The sequence below is a fragment of the Crinia signifera genome, chromosome 4, assembly GCF_055691185.1.
Source record: "Crinia signifera chromosome 4, ASM5569118v1, whole genome shotgun sequence".
In the NCBI taxonomy this organism is placed as follows: domain Eukaryota; kingdom Metazoa; phylum Chordata; class Amphibia; order Anura; family Myobatrachidae; genus Crinia; species Crinia signifera.
This window is the reverse complement of record NC_139220.1, coordinates 238,396,777-238,415,960: the sequence shown is the minus strand read 5'-3', so window position 1 is coordinate 238,415,960 and position 19,184 is coordinate 238,396,777. Positions and strand designations below refer to the sequence as shown.

The window sequence follows — 19,184 nt, the reverse complement described above, 5'->3', positions numbered from 1 at the left end:
GGATAAAGACCCTGATTAACAACATGTTTTTAAGATAAGATACAGGTTGGTAACAACAAGAAAACTACATTTTATTTAAGGTAATAAACATTTTTGATATATTTTCTCACACATAAATACAATATTTGCCTACGTTTCTCAAAACAAAGCCTGTTTCTACATTATCTACAGTATCTGTGTGCGTATAGTGTTTATTTGTGTCTCTGTTTTATGGTGCATGTTCTACATTAACAATATAACATCTTTGCAAGTAGCATGAGTTTTTGTTAGTTTTTGCTAACTGCTTAGCACTAAACTTTAACCATCATTGCCAACAATTATAACTGAGGGCAGAGCAATCATCTGCATAGATAGCTGTAGTTGGTTTATCTGCCGGTGGAGCTTTATAAAACCTCTATAAGGATAGAAGAGTCCTGCTAGCGATTTGCTTCCAGTGCCTAATACAGTTTTCAGTGTCTGTCTTCCTCGTTCAGAGTCATGGACAAATGTTCAATTACACAGAATAAAACTGTAATTAGCATTTCACCTGTAGTGAAGACAAATATGAAAGGTGGAAATGAGGGCTCATTTATTTTGCCTTTGAGATTTCTCTAAAATTTGAAAAAATCTGAAGTTTTAATAACAGTCAAGGTTCAAATTATAATCCTATATTAATCTAAATCCTGAACCCACTATTCATATTATTTACAGGTGTCCAAGGATGAAAATGACCGTTATTCACTTCTATATTTAATTTTCAGACTGTTACAGAATTACATACTTTATGATGATTGGTATGCAGTGCTATACTAGCTGCCACAAAATCATAGATAATATTGCAGAAATATTTGAAGTATTTTGTACTTAAATGTGTAGAGGGACCCAAATGCTAATTGGCAGGATCCTTGACGTTAACACTGGTGTTTTGTTAGTACCATTTAATGAAGCTGCCAGTTGAGGACCTGTGAGGCATCTGTTTCTCAAACTAGAGACACTAATGTACTTGTCATCTTGTGCATCGGGGCTTCCCACTTCTCTTTCTACTCTGGTTAGAGCCTGTTTGTGCTGTTCTCTGAAAGAAGTAGTACACACCGTTGTAAATGTTCAGTTTCTTGGCAATTTCTTGCATGGAATTGCCTTCATTTCAACAAAGACTGTTGAGTTTCAAATGAAAGTTCTCCTAATCTAAATCTTTCTGCACATGTTACATCTGCCCCTTGCAGTGCTAATGGTTTTGTCCATTTGAGAAGGAATTTGCCTTTGCAAGTGAACCAGAATAAGGGCCAGGTGTGATATGAAACATAGGGTGACATTTTAATAGGATAAGAGATTCAGGAAGTGAGAGATTTGGTAAGAAATCTCCATATTTTTTTAAAGCGACAATCATTTACACTTCAAAATCAAACTGGTTTTGCAGTGTATATAATTTCCGCTTTAAAATAAAAACTGACAAAATCCCTCACTTTTTGAATTTCTCATCTTTTTAAATTTCCCCCCTATAGTCAAAAATGGATAGAAAAATTTTGCTGGTTACTTACCCCTGCACTCCTCCCTTCTCATATGTAGCCATTGGTTTACAAATGATGCAGAGTTGCCAAGTTCCAAATCTTCTAGTCACTATTGCATTACTTTAAACGAGTGCCATAGTCCTATTCTGCCTTCATGGGATAAGTCAATACTCAATCAATGAATTCCTAGTCAGCAGTATCTTAGTTGTGCTCTCCTGTTTCCTTAAAAGCTAATGCCGGTAGTTCAAAGTACAATACTTTGTTCAAGAGAATCAATCTGGATGAGCATTTAACCATTTATACTGCAACTGGTTCCCCTGACAGATGTTGGCAGCATAATTTCTCTGCGAAATAAAAGGGTTATCTGCTTGAGCAATCTGTAACGGGAGAACGGCCCAGTAAGAGTGAAAACTGGAAGTAAAGTTTCTGTGGTGTCATTCATTGTCTGACTAAGATAATGCATCTTCATGCAGCTTTCTCCTCACTAATGCAATAGAGGGATGTTTCTGCTAATTGCACCTCTCAGCAATAACCAATAGCATTCTGCTTGGGTTTTCTGTCTCCTCAATTCAGATCACTAACACAAATATAAGAGAAAATGAAAATTATGCATACGACTAAAGTTGTTTAAAAAGTTCCCCTGAGAACAGGGGTGTATACAAGCCATGTATATAACATTATCCTCAGTCCTCCACACATGCTGGCTTGTTCAATGAGACCGGACAACAGCTGTACATTGGTGCATAGTATTGGACTAGTAAAATGGTGATGACCTCTCAGTATAGGCCTCAGTGTGTGGTCATCACTTAGGTACATCTGTTACCCATAGAGGGGGCAGTTATTTTTGCTATGGAGCAATGTTCATGAACATGCAGACTACCGAGCATATTTAGCCTCTGGTCATTAGATGCCTCAGGTGCTGATCTTTAGTGAATACACACACAGCTTGAAATCTCATGAATAATATTTAAGCCAACAAAATGGTTGCCTCCATTATGTATTGCAGTTTAAGTAATGAACAGTATGTATTTGTTTGTTTTAGCCTTGTTTGTTTTAAATCCACACTCACGAGGTGACATACAGGGATGATGAATTGCTGCTTATTTTTTCAGAAAGCGGCAAAACCTAGAAAACAGCATGGAGCGAGTATAAAGCTGGCCATACACTGAGCAATAATCGATCCAATCCGACCGATGCACGACCCCTCAGGACCATAATTCTTTGGGGTGTTTTTATTTTAGCTCTTATAATCATTCACTCCTGAAAATATGTCCAGGTTTCATTCAGTGTAAGGCTGTGTACACACTAGATCAGGGCTGGGCAATAGTGGCCCTCCAGCTGTGGATGAACTACACATCCCAGGATGCTTTGCATTAGTTTTGCTATGTGGCCATGATGAAACTGATGCAATGCATGCTGGGATGTGTAGTTCATCAACATTTGGAGGGCCGCTATTGCCCTGCACTAGATGATGTGTGTACCCCAGTAATGGTGTGACCGAGATATTGCGCTGACCGCTCATACTGCACAATATATTGCATGCTGACGCAATATAAAGGTCCACCCCACATTTGTCTACATACGGTTATCCACCAGTTTGACGTGCAGAATACGCCCACGCTGGCATCGGCCAGGAGGACACTATGCAACATGAATGGTACATCATTTTGAACCACATTGGAGTGATAAATCGGCCTAAATGTCATGTAGTGTGTACAAAGCTTTAGTAGCATTGTCCTATATAATGTTCAGTGCTGCTAAATCAATAAAATAGTCAATAAGCCTGTCGTACCCATTGGTCCGATTCCATGCTTCCTTATTCAGTGTATGACCAGCTTATCCTGTGAGGAGTTTCTTCATATGCTTCAAAGATTTATTGGTTTACACATAACCCAAGTTCTGCATCCCAGCTACTATCTAGGGACATATAACCTATTTCCCTCCAGTTTATGGTTTTACTTTTGTTTTTATATATTTTTTGTTTTCAGAGGCTTCAGTGTATTCAGGATTGAGGAAACCTAAACCTAGCAATATAAAGTGCTGAATAGCATTAGCTGTTTACATTTTATTTTATTTTTAGCATGGACCCCTCTTTCGTTTTGCCCTTTCTTTCCATCTTGTCATCCTCACGCTTCTCTTTTTCCTTGTCACTTGTTGTGGGCCATTTTCCTCTAGAATGCCTGGAAGACCACGAGGTCGCCCAGCTGCTGCGTCGCTTTTCCTCTGAATCCCATCAGTCTCGGGACATCTGTCTGGATGGGGCACTGGCCCACCACCTACATCAGTGCTACTACCACCTTCGTCTCTTCAAGAACTGGCTGATTTCGGGCCAGGACGATATGGAGTGCCTCTACGGTACTGCACGCTTGATGCTATGCCTTTTGCTATGGGGCAGAGCCAGTTCTGATGTCTGCTTGATGGAATGCTAAGAATTATTCAGATGCCCGTACGACAAGACTACCATTTACATGTCTGTCTGGTCATTAACCTGAACCCATTACCCCAGTGTTCTTTTCCAATTGTTTGCCTCATGTGCGATTCTATGTTGCGTTGAATCATATCTGGCTGCTTATATTTAAGTTTGCACCTTGAGAGCTTTGCTTGGTTGCAGTGTTTGTAATGGGAGAGTGTGACAAACCATTTGGCTATTTTTCTTCCTGTCTTGACTGTAATACAGGTATATGCTAAAATGCATTATATATGTAGAATAATATTGGTCAAAGTAATGATAATCACCATGTAGCTACATTCTTAGGCCTGAGTTCAGTTTTCCTTGCATACGGGCAGTCTTTATGGAATGAAGTTACTTCTGTATAAGATACTAAAGAGTTAATTGATGCAAATGATTCCAGTGCTATACCATGCTTGTTTATTTACTTTTATTTTCTTTAGTATTTTACCTTCTACTACATTTTCCTGCCACTGCTTAATAGATCACCAACTTTTATGGCTGCTACAGAAGTGGTCTGGGATGGAAACTCAAGATGACTTGGTTAAACAATTCCTGTGGTAGATGTCCTTTCCATCTCTGTTATCCTGCTTGAATGAAGCCTGCTTAATGCAGATTTGGCAGGCAAAACCAAACCCCCGATAAATATCAGCATTGGGGCTAATTAGTTAGAATTCTTGCTGTCCATTACCGTGGTTAATTGATTAACCCCATGTTTCTATGATATTTAACATTGGAACGCCAATATTAACATACAACTGGAATTAATGTAATGCTACTACTTATGGAAGAATTGTAAAACCTAAAGTGAATTTTAGGTATATGGTAAAGGAGAACCCCTTTGATAAATATGTATGTAATGCTAGTCTCTGTAATCAATAAATTACAGGAGACCAGAGAAAAACAATCTAGAGCAAACTTTTTGCTTTTTATAATCAATTCTGTTACAGAGTTCTGTTGTAAGGAGTCCTAGGTTAAATGGATGTCTGAACAATCAAAATGTATAGTTTAACCATTTGGGGTCTATTCAATGCCGTGGGCGAGCGGTGACAGCGAGCAAGGCTTCCTGCTTGCTGTCACCGCTCGCCCTGTCAGTATTCAACTCACCCCCCTCATATGCCAATTACCCCCTCGCTCCGTTTTTGAGCGAGGGGGAATCGGCGTTTGCGGCTGCAGAAGCAGCGAGACTCGCGGCTAAATACAACAGGTTCGCTGCATTATCCGCGGGTCTCACTGTTTGGGGGAATCCTCTCCTGTGACGGCGAGGATTCCCCCGGAACGTTGAATAAGGCAAATGGCCGGCTAGGGGGTTAAACAGCGAGTATTGCTGGTTTTCTGCGATCCGGCCGTGGTGAGCGGCATTGAATACTACCCTTTGAGTGCCAATGTTGCTGTGAGATCTTCAAAATTTTAACTAAACTTTAATTGACTTGGCTGTATTTATTTATACTAAAAGAACAGCCGCTGTGAGTGACGCTGGCATTTTTCGCAGATATTTTGAGGATCGCTCACAGCAATGTTGGCACTCAAACGGTTAAAAAAAAACACATACTGATCAGGGATGTTTTTTTTCTCATTAATTGTAGTTCTGCAAATGGAAGCATAAGCTGTGGACTTCTGAGAGTCATATTTTCTATACTGGACAAGTCAATAATACTCTTAGATCTCTTTAGTTGACAGCTTGCAAGTTAAGTGTTTTCAGCATTTAAATACAAACTGCATTATTTTACTGGATTATTAATATGTTGGGGGTAAACAATTCCTTTAAATATTGATTTTTATTTTCTTGGTTAAAAAAAAAAAAGATTTATAATTTTACATGACTCAAAATAATACCCCTTTCTCACCGCAAAAATATCTCTGGGTGGTCTGGGTTTCTGACCACCTTAGTTTACCTAACATTTGTCTAGGTTACCGACCATTCATAAATATTGCGTGGTATCCATATTAGCTGTGATGATTTACATCTGCTAATTGCTTCACAGAGGACTGCCCAATTAGCCCTGATGCAGTGTACTCCTCCCCCTAATGATGGCACTTATCGGGCTTTTGGCATGGAATTCTGAGCTGATCCCATGTGTTATTGTGCGATCACCCCATTAAAAACAGCCCCTACTAGGATACTGTGATAATTGCAATTTCTGGCCATTTTTACTATCCGAAAATGGACTGCGTATAATTGAATACCCCTGATATCTACTAAGCCAGTCGCTGCTTCCTGGAGTATTGAAGCCTGAAATATATATGGGCAATTATATATCTATAGATATAGAAAACGGTTTTAATACACCGAAACGCTGCTTAATACTTCAGTGTCTTTGACTTTTTTTTACAAGTCCTACGAGTGCCAATCCCCACTCCATCTCATATATATATATATATATATATATATATATATATATATATATATATATATATATATATATATATATATATATATATATATGCAAATGGAGGCACTCTCCAATAAATGAAACAACGATTTGTGTTTTGAATGTTTCGTGGTTTATTCACCACGTCATCAGGATCCTGAGATTGAAACCCTCAAAGTACCAGAGCACACATTGTTAGCTTTTATTATTTAATACAGTGGTCGAAGTGGAAATTTTGAAGTGGGGGTACGGAAAGATAGCAATGTTCTTCTGCGCGCACCGAAGGCGCGCATGCTCCAGAAGAGAGGGCGTGGTCACACAAGAAGGGGGCATGGCCATTACACATAAGTGGGGAGCACAAGAGGTGGGATATAGTGCAGCGGGACCCTGAATGAGCCCTTCAGGGAATAAGGGTGTCAATGGACCCCTTTTCACCATAAATCCCTGAGGACTTATGTCTCATTCAGGTGGCTGTAATGGGTGTAACACTGGTGTGAGTGATGGGTAGGACCTGGAATGAGCCTCACTTGCCTCTTACCATTTCCGTTTGAGTGGCGCAGAGGTGCTTGAGATGGTGGCAATCACTGTGTGTTTCTCCGCACTGTACGCCGCCCGTTGGTCCGCGATGTTGTAAGGTGTGCAGTCAGGTTGGAAGCGGTTGCCAGCTGCTATCCTGCGTGTGCTCCCGGCTCCACAGGATCCCCTGACAGACGTGCAATGATATAAGCGGCAAGTGCTCATCAGCGCTCAGAGGAGAGGAACTGGAGGAGGGTGGGGGAGAAAGGATTTGTAGTTTTCTTTGAAGTGCAGTTGTCGGCGGGCGGCAGGGTGCACAGCAGAGCAACGCAGCCAGGAGCCATGCTTCAGCCCCCAAGAGAGCCTGTCATTCATCACTGCTGCCCCGCCTGCACCCGCTCACCACAAGCTGCTGCGGCGCATAATGAAGGGGAGGACAGCCCAGCAGCAGCCTGTACTTCGTGGTGGGAGGGCGGAGGTGAGGCAGCCACTGTAGAGCAAAGAAGCCTCTGTGACCACACCATCACTGCTGGCTGTGCTCTGCTGGCCAGAAGTCATATTAATGCTATAAGTACTGCTGCAGAATATAAGTAAGTTATGTCTAAGTTACTCAGACGTGTTTCATTGTAGCACTTTTTCGACTATACGCAGTGTAGAAACCTTTGCTGTAAATGGTTTCCCTTTTTCTTTTAGGCTTTGAATGGCTATCTCTTGGCTAGCTGACTTGTATCCTCTACCAGTCTAATTGTACTCAGTTGGTTTGGGTGGCCAACCCAAGATGCTTATCCTGGTACAGAGAGCACCAGTGTACAGTTTAATAATCAGCATCATAACTTGTCCTGCATTCATTTCATATACTAGAAACATTAGGGAATTCCAACCATTAATGTCTTGCAACATGTATGACTCTGTTATAATAGAAATAAAGCACAACACAGGTGCCTACAGAGTTAAAGGCCATTTTTTCCCGGTGTATTGCGCCTGTAGGTGGTATGTGACTTGTACAAACCATTTAATATCACTTGTGTGAGTGGTCGTACATCAACATGTTGATCTCCAGCATACAAACTACGGTTGTACTTTATTATGTTGGAAGCATAATATGCTTGGTCATTACTTTCAGGGCTTTGTCACCATTTACTCTCTGCTGCCTTTTACCGGACTAGCAGCTGTGATGTTCAACGCACCATTGGCACCTGTGAAACATACATTGCATTTTGTCTGCTTTAACTTCCTTCAACAAATCCAAGGCTCCGAGTCGTTAATTCAGGTTTATATAAGTAATTGTGGAAATGTGAAACTGTTTACATGCATAAGGTCACACTTCAGATGCTAGGATGTTTAGAACAACATAATGACTGCCATATGAATGGATTGAATTAAACATCCAAGGCTGTGTGTACCTAAGGAAGCATGTGACTCGGAGCCAATAAGGAAACAGGGGAGGGCAGAGTTAACTGGGATAATAGGAACAGGGAAGGAGGAGTCTTCCTCTTTTCCCTGTGGAATTCCACAGAATCTCATTATTAAAGAGAAATGTTAAAATACAAAATTTTGCCACCATAAGTAATGGATTGGGGTTTTTTTGCCCTCAGTATTGACAAATTTATATGACACAATGGGGGAAATTTACTCAGATGGGAGTTTTTCACAAGGGATGTTGCTATGGGCAACCAATCAGATACTATTATCTTCTAGAAGGTGCTAAATAAGTTGATTGTGATTGGTTGCCCATAGCAACATCCAATGTGAAAAAGAATTTCCATCTTAGTAAATTTCACCCATAATGTTTGTATCGATGGAGTGTATTTACTAAGAAAGTACCATGATCATTGGGTTATTAATTACTAACAAAGTAGCACATTTATTGGAGTATTATTTACTAACAAAGTGGTGGTCCAATCAGTGGGGTATTATTTAATAACAGTGGTTCAATCATTGTGATATCATTTACTAACAAAGTGGTTCAATTATTGGGGTATTCTTTACTAACAAAATGACCCGATCATTGGGGTATTATTTGCTTTAAAAAAAAAAGTTGCCCAATCGTTGGGGTATTTTTAAGTAACAAAGTGGAACATTTATTGAGGTATTCTTTACTAACAAAGTGGTCCGATTTTTGGGGTGTTATTTAATAACAAATTGGGCCCTTTATTGCCCGGTGTTAAATTGTTATTAAAATAAATGTTTGCAGCCCAGTTTGTTTGAATGCAATAATATCTTAAATATCATTTTTGTATGAATCCTGTATGTGTGAAATCCTTGGATGCACATCCCTGCAAATCCATGATTTATTTATATTGATTTATTTTCATTGTATACTCCATTTAATAATCAGTGTGTTGATGCAGGACCTTCATTTTGGAATAATTCCACGGTGGACCTGTCCAGTGTTACAGACTGTATCTACAGTAACTTCTCTAATTGTAGGAAAATTAAAAAACTTTTTTACTATTAAATTTGATATCACCTTTTTCTTTACTGCTGTTTGTTTCATTTTTCCTTTCCCCTCCTAAATCCTATTGGATACTGGTTTGTGTTGTTTTTGACAGGTGGAGGAGGGCAAGATTTATTTATCTGCACACTAACACCATGTGGGCTATCTGCTATGTTTATTACACGTGATGTGTGCTTATGACAGAACCTGGTACTTTATATCAACTTTTTTGGAGTTTTTTTTAGTTGGCATTGGTTGATCTTCAGCCGTTCATATACAATACACTTCTCATCTAATAAATAAATCTAGATGGTCAAATTACACTTTAACTAGTGCTGAAACTGTTACTAGCTATATGGTAGTGTAAAGATCTGATCACTTTGCATATGTAAAATTGTTCTATGAACTCCCGCTATACCAGGAACATCCCCAAATATGCTTTAGCTCTACAAAACAAGACCTCATTTTTAGTATTCGTATGCCAAATCAGGTGCAGTACCGTGGCTCTGTAGTACTCTGCTTCTACCTCCTATTCCAACACCATTGTTTCCAAAATGCCCCACTCCCATATTATGTTGCTGAGCAAATTGTGTTTAGCCGTGCAAAAAATAGGTATATAACATTAAAAAGTTGTGTATTACATTCCAAAGCGGTGTATAATATTTTAAAACCTAAAGCTATTGCTTCCACACACAATGTTTGCTATTTGTCTGGTATGAAAATAAGTGTAGTGCTAAGTTTTTAGGATTTTGTAAAATGAGGGCCAACATTAGAAGTGTAGTTTGGATGTTGAAGGCAAGTGTTTCTATGTGATACTTACAGAAGACTTACTGAAGGAAACAAACTAGCAAAATCATCCACTTATCCCAGTGGTCAGTTATTAAGCACTACACTCTGATATTTGTTTAGAAAAATGTTGATGTTCTTGGTAGCAGAAAGTATTTAATAATGGGGGTTAGAGTCTGTAGTTTGCTTCTATAGGAAGCTGCAGTTCCATATCCGCAGGAGGGAAATTGAATTACATAAATGGTATTTATTTCTATGTCATATATTGTTTAGTATAAGTCTTTGTTTATGTAAGGATTGAGAGAAGCATGATTTCACTTGTCCCTCTCAGGCTACTGTACATTTGCTAGGAACACATATTGTATGAGGAATTTCCCAACTAATAATGGTATCTAAGGAGTTTCATATACTGTACCATCTAGCAGGTTGTGCTTTCAGGATTTACGTAACATTTTCACGGTTACAAGTTAGTGTGGATGAGCTGGTTTGGCAAGGACTTTGTAAGAGGACGAGAGGATGAATTTGTATTGTATTGCAACATTAAAAATCCTTAGTGGTATTTATTTATGTTTATCATATTCGGTTGCACTTTACAAAAGGAGACAGTGATACAACAAACTGGGTATTTACAGACGGTCAAAAGGTAGGAGGGCCCTGCTCTCAAACTTACAATCTAGAGTGTTAGAACAGTAGAAGATATCTGAGCTCAGTTTGGTAATGGTAACATAATGACCATTGCAGTATAGTGTCTTATCAAACTGTAGTAGCTAATGTATACATTCTAATCTGATACCTTGCTGTGCGAGTCCCATAAATATGTCATTACTAAGCAGGTTTTGTTAACATTTTTTAGTGTCTCTCTTTCTGATCTTTGACAGGTTTTGAGGGGTGTTCTATGGTTCCCACAATCTACCCACTGGAGACTCTTCACAACGCTTTGTCACTGAAACAAGTCAATGAGTTCTTGACCGCCGTGTGTAAACAATTTGCTGAAAGCCATTCAAGTGGATCTGCAGGTATAACACAGGATGCCGGATTGCATTACTCAGAGTTTTGTGATTCTGGGATATCGAAGAAGGCTTGTAGAAAAAAATCTATACATTATCTGCATTTGTGTTTCAGAATTAGATTCCGGACTATTATCTATCCCTGCATCCTAATTCTGTCGCCATGCCAGTTGCTTGCTCCTGGATCATGTTTCCTGTGCTGATTCATACAAATGATTTTGTTGCCTACACAGCGTTACTTGCTTTTGTGCTCTATTGTAGGGGGCTAACCAATGACAATCATTTATTTGTGGGTGTAGATGGACCTATTTAGCATGTAATTGAATGGTTTCACCGCTGGCCGAACTTTTGATTGCGGATTATTTGCTGCACCAGCCAAAGCGGTTCATATGTTAGAAGAGGTGTATGTTGGCCTGATACACCTGTATGAGAGCAGACGCAGTTGTTTAGGGGCAACAAAGTCTTTTGTGTGAACATTTCTGTTGATCATACATTTCTGTAATGAAGCTTGATCTACCAATTGTTGTCGTATCAGCTGGATGCGAATCCATGATGGCCCGCCATGCACCTAGCGATGCTTATCTGCCTCACAGAATTCTCTCCTCTTCGTCGCTCCCTCTGCGGCATCGCTCAGAGCGGCCTCCCTGGTGTAAGTGCTTTTATGCTTTCTTTATTGCTGCAAAAAGACTGTGTGGATGTTTGCAGTTTCGCTACAGTACATTCATTTATGTCTTATTTCATGTTTGCTTAACAAATTAACTGTTATACCAAATCACACATAATTTGCTTAAAATAGATTAACTGCTTACCCATAAAGTTATTTTTTTGTATTATTTAGCAGAGCAATTTAACTATTTTTGCTAAGAAAAGCAGCAGTGTTCCCTGTCCAGTACTTGTTTTATCCAACATTCAGACTAAGGTCCAGATGCACTAAGTATCAATAGTGCTAAACAGCCAGCCAATCAGCTCCTACCTGCTATGTCACAGACTGTGTTTGAAAAATGACAGGTAGAAGCTGATTGGTTGGTTGTTTACCACTCTCCATTTTATCACATATGAAGCTTAGTGCATATGGCCCCCAGCCTGTAACTTGAAAGGAGCTGATTGGCTGCTGATTTATCACCTACCAGGCTTAATAAATCTGCTTGTGTCTGTAGGCATCCTCCGTTCACACTACAATTACATTATAGTACTTTACAATGGGACTATAACTGCTTTTCAAATGCATTTGTCTAACCTCTCAAATGTGTACCGTGATCACATTTGCCTGTGATGTTTTATGTGTAATGCTCATGGCTTTTCTAGAGGACTTCTCAACGAATTATTGGATTTATTTGTGTCATCGCATAGGTTGGCAGTAAATTACAATACATTAGGTTTTACATTTACAGTCCCACCAAGGTTGACTACATTATCGTAGAATCCCTCAGACCACCTGCAAGGTGTTACTGAAGCGTCTAACTTTGTGGCACCTCTGTTTATGTGACAGCACTCGGAAACTCGAGCAAAAGCCCCATTCATTATTATTTCCAGTAAAAAATGATCCAGACACTAGGCAGTAGTTCTCACCGTGGAGGGATAGATGTTTGATTTCTAAATAAAAGGTTTTGAACCACTGACTTAATGGATATACATGTTAGCATTGTTCTTATTGATAGTCTAAATCTATCATATCCTTTTATTTTACATCCTTTAAATAAGAAATGTTATAACCTAAAACTACATGTAGGTGGGAGTTTGTCATTTGCTATAATTCAAGCCCCATAACTCGTATTTGCTCTGTACTCCTGCCTTGTTCAGCCACGATGTAGATGACCAGACAGACATACTGGAAATCATTTCCATAGCTCACCGCAAACAAACCTTGCTCTTGCAGGACAGCGGAGTGGGAGTTCCTCTACATATGGATATCTGTCATTTTTGGGGGGGGGATTGTTGACATTTCATTCAAATAAAGAAGGAAAAGCAAGCAGAATAAGGCAGGAGGGGGATACATGCTATTAAAAGCACTAACCCCATAATGCAATAAACGTATCACATTGCATTGGTCAGGAATACTGTAATACTAAAGGTAAATGGAAGATGAACTTTGGGTTATTAATCCTTTGAGTGGCAACATCCCTGTGAGAGATGCAAAAAATATCTGCTAAAAATGCCGGCGTCGCTCACATTTCCTATAAAAGGTAACATTACAGGTCATTCTGATGAATAGAAGTGTTTGCTTGGCAATTTTCACACCTATTTTGACAAATCCCCTTGGCACTCAAAGAGTTAATATGGGGAAATAAGGTGATTGAAGGGGATAGGATACAGGATAATAGTTTAGCACACAGGTAAAAACATTCAGTAGAGGAGATCTTAGGACTTAGAAAAAGAAGTGTATAATGAATGATTCTGTCAGTATAGTTTAGTTATACATTTGTTAAACTTAGTTAACTGTGCAAAAGTTGGAGGATGTGCCTTTTTCCAGTTCAGTGAGACTTGGCACATAGCTGCCACTGGGGCATATAAGTAGGAATGTCTGAGATTCTATGCGGGAGTACAATATATTGGGATGAATGTGAATATTTCTGGAACATTCTGCCAGAACTGATCTATATTTGGGGCAAGATTACAAAATGCTGGACAGGCAACCCTCACATGCAAGTTGGTAAGTAGTGTGTAGACACAAGAGAACCCAAAGCCATTAGAATAAACGTTGTCTGTTGACTATTTAATGAACAGTTGCAGATCCATATCTGAGAACAAATACCATCTTGGAGAGTTATACAGTAGCAATGTTGGCTATGGTGTTGTCCTCCTCCTGACTTTATGCTTATGAGACTTAAGTTGAATGAGTCATGCAAGAGCCATCCAAGCAGGGTCCTTAAGGGTCTAATTGCCTGGTTCTAATTGAATTACTCTGCAGAAATTTCATAATTGAGTGAAGCCATTTCAGGACTTGATAAGTGAGGAAGTTCTTTCATTTTGTCATTAAATCTGCAATCAAGGGAGTGTCCACATACGGTTTGCAATGCATGACTGCAAACTTAACATACTGTAGAAGTACAACCTGTTACTACTTTACAGCAATCCCTTTTTATTAAGTTAAACTTTACACATACTGTATGTTACTTTAGAAGACATTACATGTTTGCCATATTCAGTTGGTGCAGTGCAAGTTTTTGTTCTCCATCGTCTCTAGAGTTATATTTTCATTGTGAGACACTTGTTTTACCCAAACTATAACATCAAACTTTGTATTGCCCTTTGCAGATAGTAGTGGACCGTCCAGCACAGTGTCAAGTGCAGGCCCTTCATCTCCTACCACTATTGATCTTTCAGCACGTTTCAACTTTAATGATAAGACTTCACTGACTGAAGAGCAAAGAAGAAAGTTAAACCTTGATGATCTTTTTCAGTCCCATCATGCACAAAGTGAGGACACGTCCAGCAGCCAGGAGATAGGTAATGAGATATCTCCAAAGGAGGATCCTCAATATGATCCCTCCTTTTTATCACAGCAGTCTCTATGGGACATGGCATCGCAGCAATGCATGGAAGATGAGATGCAATTTGATACTGAACCACTAGGGGAAGCATCACTGCAGAATGAAAGCCCTGCAAAGGAAACTCCTGGAGCATGGGATGTGGACGCCGATAATAGGCTACTTCAGCAGTCCGCTCTAGATGAACAGATGCTAACAGAGTTATCCATACATGGACAAGAAACCTCGCTGTAGGGCAAATAATGAAAAGGCAACACAACTTATGTATGGATAAATGGTCCCAGAAGTACCTAGTGCCGGCTCCAGACACACAAATCCACCGTCTTTGTGACCAGACTGCAAAGTATTGTAATTCATATGTTCCGAGTTATGATTGTTGCGCTGAATCGGACAGACTGAGTTTAATACAGTTTGACTGTCATGAAGGAACTCGTGGAACAAACATCACATTAAAGCCTTCTAAACATTTAAGTTCTTGAATAGGATTATCCCTAATGGTTCACCTTTATTTGCTGAAACTGTACTAAGGCAATATTACCGACCATTCATACATTACTAGAGAGTGGTTTGGTTAATGCAGGGAATAAAATGTCTGTGATTGATCATCGCACAATTCGCTTTCTGCAATTGATTTACACCTATTATTGTGAATGTTCGCTTTGATTTTAGCTGAAAATGCTAAACTCCATAACAATGGGCTGGTGAGCATATGTTCATTTGCACTTTGCTCTAGGAAATTGTTTTAAGCCCACTGTAACTGACGGGGAACTGTTCCCATTGCTAATCGGTTTCCAAGGACGATTTAGACTTTTACATGTCATTGTTCGTACCAGCAGAGATTTAATCAGAGCAAATGAACTCCGTCTCACACTTCTAAAGTAGAAGAAGAACTTAATAAACGCAAGACTTCCTGATCAAATATTCTGAGCACCAGCCTGAACTTCCAGGTGCCTACATCTACACTAAGTACAAGAAGATCTAGGCTTCCGGATGAGGGCAACTTAAAATATTTGTATTGAATCATGGACTTTTTTTTTAATATAATGTCTATTTTTGTTTTGTTTTTCAATTTTGTTACGTTCTAACATCCATAATGCTCTTCTTATGTCCTGATCTCATCAGCATAGAGGAATAGCTGAAATGAGCGTGCATGATTACATTAATGGGATTAGGTACAGTTTTTAAACTACTGAATATATTGCTAGTTCTTTCAGATGCTTGCCTTCTGATCGCAGTAATGTTACTGTACACTATGGAGTTTAAAATACTTTTATGTGCTTTAAACTGGTGTTAGTTTCCTAGAGTCTAGCATCAGATGGGCCTCAATGCACTGAAATAGAGGGTTTTTATCACTATAGTTCTGCATATATTGTCTGCCACACTGACTTATTGAGTCTGTATTTCTCCCTCATTATGTGTTCGCATTATACCCTCTTTACGTTGATAGAAAGTCAGTTTGAAGCCAAAATATAAGTGCACACTAACACAAGAGCTTTGGAGTTAATTGGAACAGCCGTTTATACCCAATTTTATAAAGAAATTAAATTGCAGGCCCTCCAGAACGTACAGTAGCCATCTAACACTTTGTATTTGTTTTTTAATTGTGTCACTGCAGCTAACATTTTGTGACTCTAACCCAGCAGCTCTCCTATCAAGTTACTCATATTACATTGCTATCCATTTTAACGTGGTGACTCTGTTCCTTATTGTATCCTGTTCCATTGACCTCAAACTTAAGTACAACATTAAATCAATTATTGCTAGGAGAACCGGTCCAGGAAGACTGTATTTTTGCAGAGCATTGTGTTCTTCTGGCTTTAAAGGTTCAATGAATTTGCACTTGTTCTTATGGCACAATAGATTGGGCCAGAATAAATGTGTGTGTGGGTGTGTGTATGCGTGTAATATGTTCCATATCCACATAATTTCATGTATCCTGCCTACTGTAGAAAACTGTATTTAGAATATACTGCCAGGGATGTCTCTCTTTTGGACACTGAGCGATTTATATTGGGGAACGAGGTGCAGTTAAGGCTTTATATTTTGTATATTAGATTTTACAGGGTGTGTTTTAGTCCTGTTGAATACTTGAAAATGTAAACTGCAACAAGAACATTTGCCTGTGTATGGGCCCCGTTTGGTTCATAGAACAAAACGTATGTTTAGGTGCCAAAAGAGGATGGATATTTTTATTTAACAAATTTATTTTGAGCAATTGTTGGAAGTCCGTAGTCATGATGAAAGTTTGCTGCCAAGTGTAAACCAAAACCATGTGAACTGCTCTGTAGCCTACGGTGCGATTTACCGGCATCCAGGCCTCTTAAACTTGAAGGTGAACTATGGCTACTAGATTTGATGGCGTGAATTACGGTTTTATAAACAAACATACAGGTACATTTTTCTATAATATTTTAACTCTTCCTGTATTTTTCTTTTTACGTACACGATGAGCTAAAACATAGCAAACCACATTTTACTGGTATTCTATATAATAAAAATGTTACATAAAAAGAAAGCAGTCGGTAACATGAACTTTCTTAAAAGCCAGAAGCTGACAGTGGGAAGCATATAGCTGTATTGGATGTATAAAAGGAAAATGTTATTTTTGAGATAATTTATTAAACCTTAAATGCATTATGTATAGTATATGTAGAGACAAAGTCGTATATTGTAAGTATTTATCCAAGATGTTTGGACCATGTACCACTGTGCTGGATACAGGCCATGTGTATCTGTCTCCTTTATTCTCTCTCTCTCTCTCGATATATATAAATATGTGACCGGTTGGGTGTAATGTATTAAAACCCTGATTGTGATCCAGATGTAATCACCTGCTGGATGCTCTGGTTTTATACATCATTGTGGAGTTTGTGGGGTAGTGTGGTGTAACTTGTCACTTTATATTGTACTACTGTTTTTTTAAGTGTTGTCTCGCTGATGTGTGCATACAATTTACATTTGTTCTATATACAGATTTTTTTCCCCATCTGTGTTCATTATACATGAAACCTCTTTATTTGAAGAGTATAAAATTATGTAGAAATAAGAGAAGTATAAGGCTCCCTCTTCACGGTATATTCTCTGCCAAAAAGTGCATTTAAAATGAATGTTACTGTTCTTTCCAATGCTGCCATTGTATATGACAATGTTGAGGCAAGATCCTGGTCTCGAACACCAATATCCTAGAGATAGTGTAGGCATGGTTCTAGCCACACTTCATTACTTCACCGACCACATTATGCGCATTATGTAGAAGAGTTGGGACAGGAGAATGAACAGGCGGTAGTAAAAGTGCCGTCTTTAAGGACCGGAGATGGTGGCACACCAATCCAGTATAAAATCCATGTGATGTGGCAAGACAATGACTTGATCAACATACACAAGGGTAACATTGACAAAAGGTCGACATATGAAAAAGTCACAATGAGTTATTTAAAAAAAAATTGGGACTTTTTCATAAATTACCATCCACATGGACTCCAATTGGGAACAGCAAAGGCCTGGCGTGGCAATCGAAGTGTTAAACTAATTAGGGGTCCACATGCTCAGGTGTCAACATTGACACCCAAAAAAAACTGTGGAAAACTCATGTTGACCTTCTTATGTGTTGACGTTTTTCATGTCAACCTTGTTCATTTGGACTATCGCATGGTTAATACCCTGCTATAATTAAAAAGAAACATTCAGAATAAATGTTAGAATATTCCATCATACAACCATTCTAAGGATAAAAATGAGTTTCTATTTTAAAACCTAGCAACTCCTGCCACCTAAATTACTTAATAACAAAACTGTTTTTGTGAGGAAAAAAATGGTACTTTGATACCAGACGTTCAACTTTCAGAAATCCAGCTTTGGATGGTGATCGCTGAAGAGGATGTTGCCTCTACATGAAAGATATGTTTCTCCATTTCATATCTTCTAATTGTATATTATATGCTTGGCAGTGGAAGCACCTAATCCACCTCTGTGCTTCCTCAGCACTTATCTTTACGTTGAAATTGCATATTGAGAAGCAACCTCATTTTAGTCATATATTCCTGTCAGTGACCTGAGGGAGGAACGAGGAAGTGGGCAATTTGGTCGATTGTGCAGAATGACAAAATAATCAAGTGGGAACATCACCCGCACATGGGATATATTCAATGCAGGGGGGGCGAGCGGCTGATGGCGAGCTATACGGCAAGTAGCGCCGATAGCTCGCCATCAGTATTCAACTGTTCCGTGCCTGTTCCCTGAGGTTAGGTGGAATCAGCAAGCTTGGCCATCAAAACGATGAGGCTCACCTCAAAATGCAGCAGGAATTTCCCCGGAATGCAGAATATGGCAAGGGGGCTGGATGCGAGGATGGTTTTCCTCGCTAAAAAAAAAAGCCATCCTCTCTGTACAAACCCCCTTGCCGCCACTCGACGCGCTGCATTGAGTATACCCATTAGCGGGGAAAGAAAAACTAAGCTTGAACAATTATGGTCAGTCATTAGTACCCTAATGTTGTCAGTTGCTAGTGAGTATATATTTTCTTATTGATATACAATCAGCCCACCAAAGGGCTACTTTCTCCATGTTTCCATTACAGGTTCAGTTTGAGTTCCATTATTGGGAGCCATCTTTACAGTACATTGCTGTGTATAGGAAATGCCAC

At 39.2% G+C, this 19,184-nt stretch overlaps 1 protein-coding gene across 12 annotated transcripts in view; it reads left to right on the top strand.

Annotated features, from left to right (window-relative positions):
* Window positions 1–15,013, top strand: part of PPIP5K1 (diphosphoinositol pentakisphosphate kinase 1) — a 148,894-nt gene extending 133,881 nt beyond the window's left edge. For 6 of the 12 annotated variants that reach the window (XM_083184083.1, XM_083184082.1, XM_083184085.1 and 3 more), the window contains 3 exons: window positions 10,926–11,063; window positions 11,590–11,703; window positions 14,310–15,013. In XM_083184083.1, coding sequence (XP_083040209.1) covers window positions 10,926–11,063; window positions 11,590–11,703; window positions 14,310–14,776 — 719 coding nt within the window. In that variant the 3' untranslated portion in view covers window positions 14,777–15,013. Of the gene's footprint in view, window positions 1–3,662; window positions 3,843–5,522; window positions 6,305–10,925; window positions 11,064–11,589; window positions 11,704–14,309 lie in introns of those variants that run through there. The other 6 variants (XM_083184079.1, XM_083184077.1, XM_083184078.1 and 3 more) reach the window with 3 other exon arrangements.
* Window positions 15,014–19,184: the final 4,171 nt, after the last annotated feature.